Below are 4,488 nucleotides of genomic sequence, written 5' to 3'. Positions count from 1 at the left end.
TTTTTTCACTGCAGGATATGACTAAAATATATATAACAATATACATATATTTAGTTTAGGTAAATAGGCCTCCATCAAATTCTCCGAGCTCGTATAGAGTTAGTAAAGTATGCAAAGATTTCTAGCCTCTGAACTATGCGAAACACTCAATACCCACTACACAAACCCTACTACAATATAACCTCAATATTACTAGAGATTAGCTATAACTAAATTGCATTTATTTATCCTACTATTATGTAATATATGTATTAATGAACACTTTATACATAAATATATAGTGAAGATAGGATGTATCCTTCCTACACTAAAAATATTTTTACTTCACAACAAACGTTCATAAGTAGGAAACTATATTTAATTCCCAACTATATATTTATATATATATTCAAGAAGCTTTCCGACATTCGTTAGTGAGAAAGAAAAATAGTTAGTTCTACATTTAGTGATTATGGTTAAACTAAACTTCTGACATAATCAAATTTCAAGATTATTCACTGAACGAAGCATCAACTAAACTTTATTCACAGTAATACGCACAGCATAATAATAAGTTATTACATACCCATGAATGATACAAATCTCTTATAATATCCAAAAGATACTCACCTGAAACATAAAAATAAACATTATTAGGAATTATATTTAGATACATAATGATAACAATAATAGAAAAGAGACAATAGTTTTAACATAAATTATTTACTGAAGACATGGACCATGTTTGCCCTTGCACATGAGCCAAAATGAAATTTTTTTTATCGTAATAGTCACATGCTCTAAATGTTTTTTATTATTATAATTTATCAAAATCAATGGAAATTAAAATTAAAATCTATACGGCTACAAACCCATGAAGGGTCAGTACTTTGTAAAGAAGTACTGCTACTAAACCAACGGTTGTGCAAGGAGGTGATTTGGTCCGAATCACGCTCGACCGCCAGAATTTAAAAGGCTGGGTGGACTCCAGGAGGTCTCCAGAATCCACAGGAGTTCACACACAGAAACAATTGAAGTTCTTGAAGTTAGTAGCCATGTGCTTCACCTCCTGAGCTCTAGTACTAATAGGTTTAATTTTTACAAGTTTGACCATACATACCAGAGAGCTTTACGGAATTTAACAAAATCTGTATAGCACTTACTAGATACCATCTTGCATAATTCTTGATAATTAAAAAAAAAAATCAAAATGGTTCGTTTGATTATACCCGATTACTTATTTGACTACAGACAGGCAGGATAACATTTGTTCCCTGATGTTCAAGACGTAAAGCGATTGAAAATTTTCGATCTGAAGATTAAATTTTTTTTTGTTTCATTTCCTCCTCTAAGAGTAAACTAACAGTAACTTCGGTAGTGATGAAGAAACAGAAAAAAAATGGCCTAGCAGTCACGGAGAATATCTCCTAACCAGGACAAACGGATAGATTATTTTCTTATAAGATTTTCGGATTTCATGTGAACGTAAAATATCTTTTTTTAAAAGTTTTGTATTTCTTAATATAAGCAATTATCTCTTTAAATCTGGTTTATTCATAACAAGATTATGCACCGGAGTACTTTCTCCAGGTACAAAATGAGACTTCCATTGCGATACAGTTCTGTAGTGGAAAGGATGCCTCGCCATCGGAGCCTATAATACAGGATCATCCTGAGGAAGGACACTTGACAGGACAGGAAGAGGATCAGCTGGAGAGGAAGTGCCCGCCCAGCTGCGCCACCCGACACCCGCTATCGTGTGTCGGTGATGGCACCCCCACAATATCAGCTGATCGTCTAGTCTAGATCAAGCAGTGATCTTCCTTACTACGAACCGAATAAGTACAAACAATTTCATCGTAAAATACGAAATCTAAGTGGAATCCTTGAACTAAAATAGATATTGTTTCAAACAAAACATCTGCTCTGCCCGGAAGAGGATCAACTCCCACTCAACACTATCCTTAACTGCGATGTAGCTATTTCTAAAGGGACAGATGAACGGTCAATCTGACAGCAAAACCAAAAATAGACTTTCACACCACTAAGTTAAGGCAGATGGATAACGGAGAAAATTTTCAAATATCATTATTCAAAATCTGAAATGGTGAAACATTTTTAATTCCCCCCCCTTTAATTCAAATTTTGAATAACCGCATTTTAGAATACATTAGGTAATCCATCTGTCTTAACCTTAGAATCTGAAAGTCTATTTTAGATTTTACGACATTCCGACTGACTCTGTGTGGGGTCCTTTAAGGATATAAACATCACTATTTAATCAATAGTACGCTTTATTTATACACACTTCTACGAATTTTATTCTGGATACTCTTCTAGAAAAGGATGTATACCTTGACAGGTTAGCAGAGAACCCTGTTAAGGGAGCTTTAGTAGGGAGAATAAAGGAAGGAGAGGAAATCGTTTCACCACTGCATTTCTTTAAACCTCAATAATAAAAAGTCATAATTTCGAGCTGCAAAAATTCATACCTAATTAGTGACAGTACCATCACTAGTATGCCTCCCAGGTGCTAGGCGCAGTCTTACCAATCTGAGATCTGACAGCGCCGGTTCGTATCCGGCCTGGGGCTAGACCATCAACCATATTTAAGTTTAGGCCGAAAAACAAAATAATGATGAGGTTAATTATTTAATGGAATCACCTTGCAATAATTGACTGAATCAGTTAGTGAATTGAACCAATCAATCAATTGAAGATCGAAAACGAATTTTAAAGCACCTCACCTAGTCAGACAAGGTAAAACACTCTCTTTTTTAATTTTTTATTTACAACTTATAAATCAATTTTGGAGGTAAAATATACCCTTAATAGTAGAACTAAAGTAGTGGAATAGTTGATTTGAAATGGTTCCAGACGTATAATTAACACATTTTTAGATAATTCTCCAAAATAGTTATTATTATTGGCACGACAGACCGAGGAAGTCCAAGGCATCCGTTTTCGTAAGGTGGGTACGTCACTCCCACGCCTATTTTTGTGAGAGTAACCCATTGACTAACGGCCCTCACAAATGCCCGGAGGGAAGCTATGAGTGAGTATTGTACAATTATTTGTTTGAATAAATCCTGGATAGGGCCTATGACTGGAACTCGCAACTTTTGTGTTGGCAGACAGGCGCGTTACCACGTTGCTACCGTATGATTTGTGCTTTACAATGAATTCTGGTGTTTACGTTAGGGAGTGAAAATGGACCAGACGTATGATTTACACATTTTTTAGATAATGTTCCTGAAACGACAACTATATCCTTTTTTTTTTTTAATTTTAAGTATTAAGAATGAGAAGGATAAGGCCTTTTAAACACTTATCATTTTAATTTCTATCTATTACCCATCCCACATTCTTCCTTATATATTACATTTCTATGTAATCTATAATAATAATTTATTCGTTACGCTTACCATTTTATAACTGTTATTATATCTCCTCACTTAATTAAATTAATAGAACTTGATGAACATGTTTACTTTATTATTATTATAGCCATTAACAACTTTTTTTATTTATGTTTATACTCATTATTATTTTATGTAAAATTTTTTATTGTTTTATATACACCCACATTTATATTTTTATGTTATATTTTTTATATCATTCTTTTACTCTTAGGTTAACTCTACTTTATTTGTATCTTTTTATTATAGCCCTGATCTACAACATAGGTCGAAACGTTGGCAGAAAATAAATAAATATTTATCATGCTTCATTCTTGGAGCCCAGACCATCCTCCAAAGTAACTTACGGTCAATCCTCCATATTTATGCATTAATATTAAAACTTTCGTTTAACTTTGCTCGAATTCATTTAAATGTTGTTAATGGCCATTTCATGTAAAGTAAATCATATACTTATCTTTGTAAAATAAAAAGGAGAATTTAGAATACAACTTATATTCATTGATCATCCACTTATCAGTCAAAATGTCCAATAATATTACTTATTTAAAACATTCATTAAATTTAAATTTGTATTATTGATGGAACAAACTTTTAGAGTAATAGGAAAGTATACAACGAAGGGACAATAAATTCAGAACAACTCGTTAACCTATAAAAACTTCATCAATCACTTTTTACCGACGGGGTTTGGGCAAGCTTCTACATCAATTAATACTTCGTCCGAGTTTTCGAAATAAAAGTTTCGAAAATTATATCTCAATTCCATTTGATTCTGAAATGATATTTCACTGTTTCTGGCGTGTTCTTATTACAACAATGTCGGTTTGAACACAATAAGTTTAATAACGTGTAACTTCTATACAACAGACATGTGTGCATATATAAAGAGATGTCCGTTAAAAAGGGATTTATATAAAAGGAACACAAACAAAAAAACATTTCGCAAACAATCAACAATAGCCAAATGACGAAACTTCATCATTAGTATATTACAGAAAATAATTGATTCTTGTTCTTTTAAATCAAGATAAATAAAAATATTAATTTTTATCAAACAGAGATAATTCCAATATAGAACTGATTTAAG

The 4,488-nt window shown here is 32.5% G+C and overlaps 1 protein-coding gene across 1 annotated transcript in view; it reads right to left on the bottom strand.

Moving 5' to 3' along the window:
• The window catches only part of LOC136795892 (cytochrome c oxidase subunit 3-like), a gene marked incomplete at its 3' end in the record, with an annotated part of 80,115 nt that extends 78,963 nt beyond the window's left edge, over positions 1-1,152 (bottom strand). Inside the window, 1 exon segment of the mRNA XM_067047964.1 lies at positions 1,143-1,152. Coding sequence (XP_066904065.1) covers positions 1,143-1,152 — 10 coding nt within the window.
• Positions 1,153-4,488: the final 3,336 nt, after the last annotated feature.

Source organism: Halyomorpha halys, unplaced genomic scaffold, assembly GCF_000696795.3.
Source record: "Halyomorpha halys isolate HHAL.00 unplaced genomic scaffold, Hhal_1.1 Scaffold1048.1, whole genome shotgun sequence".
NCBI lineage: Eukaryota > Metazoa > Arthropoda > Insecta > Hemiptera > Pentatomidae > Halyomorpha > Halyomorpha halys.
Note: the sequence above shows the minus strand (reverse complement) of the source record. Positions and strands in the feature narration are given on the sequence as shown.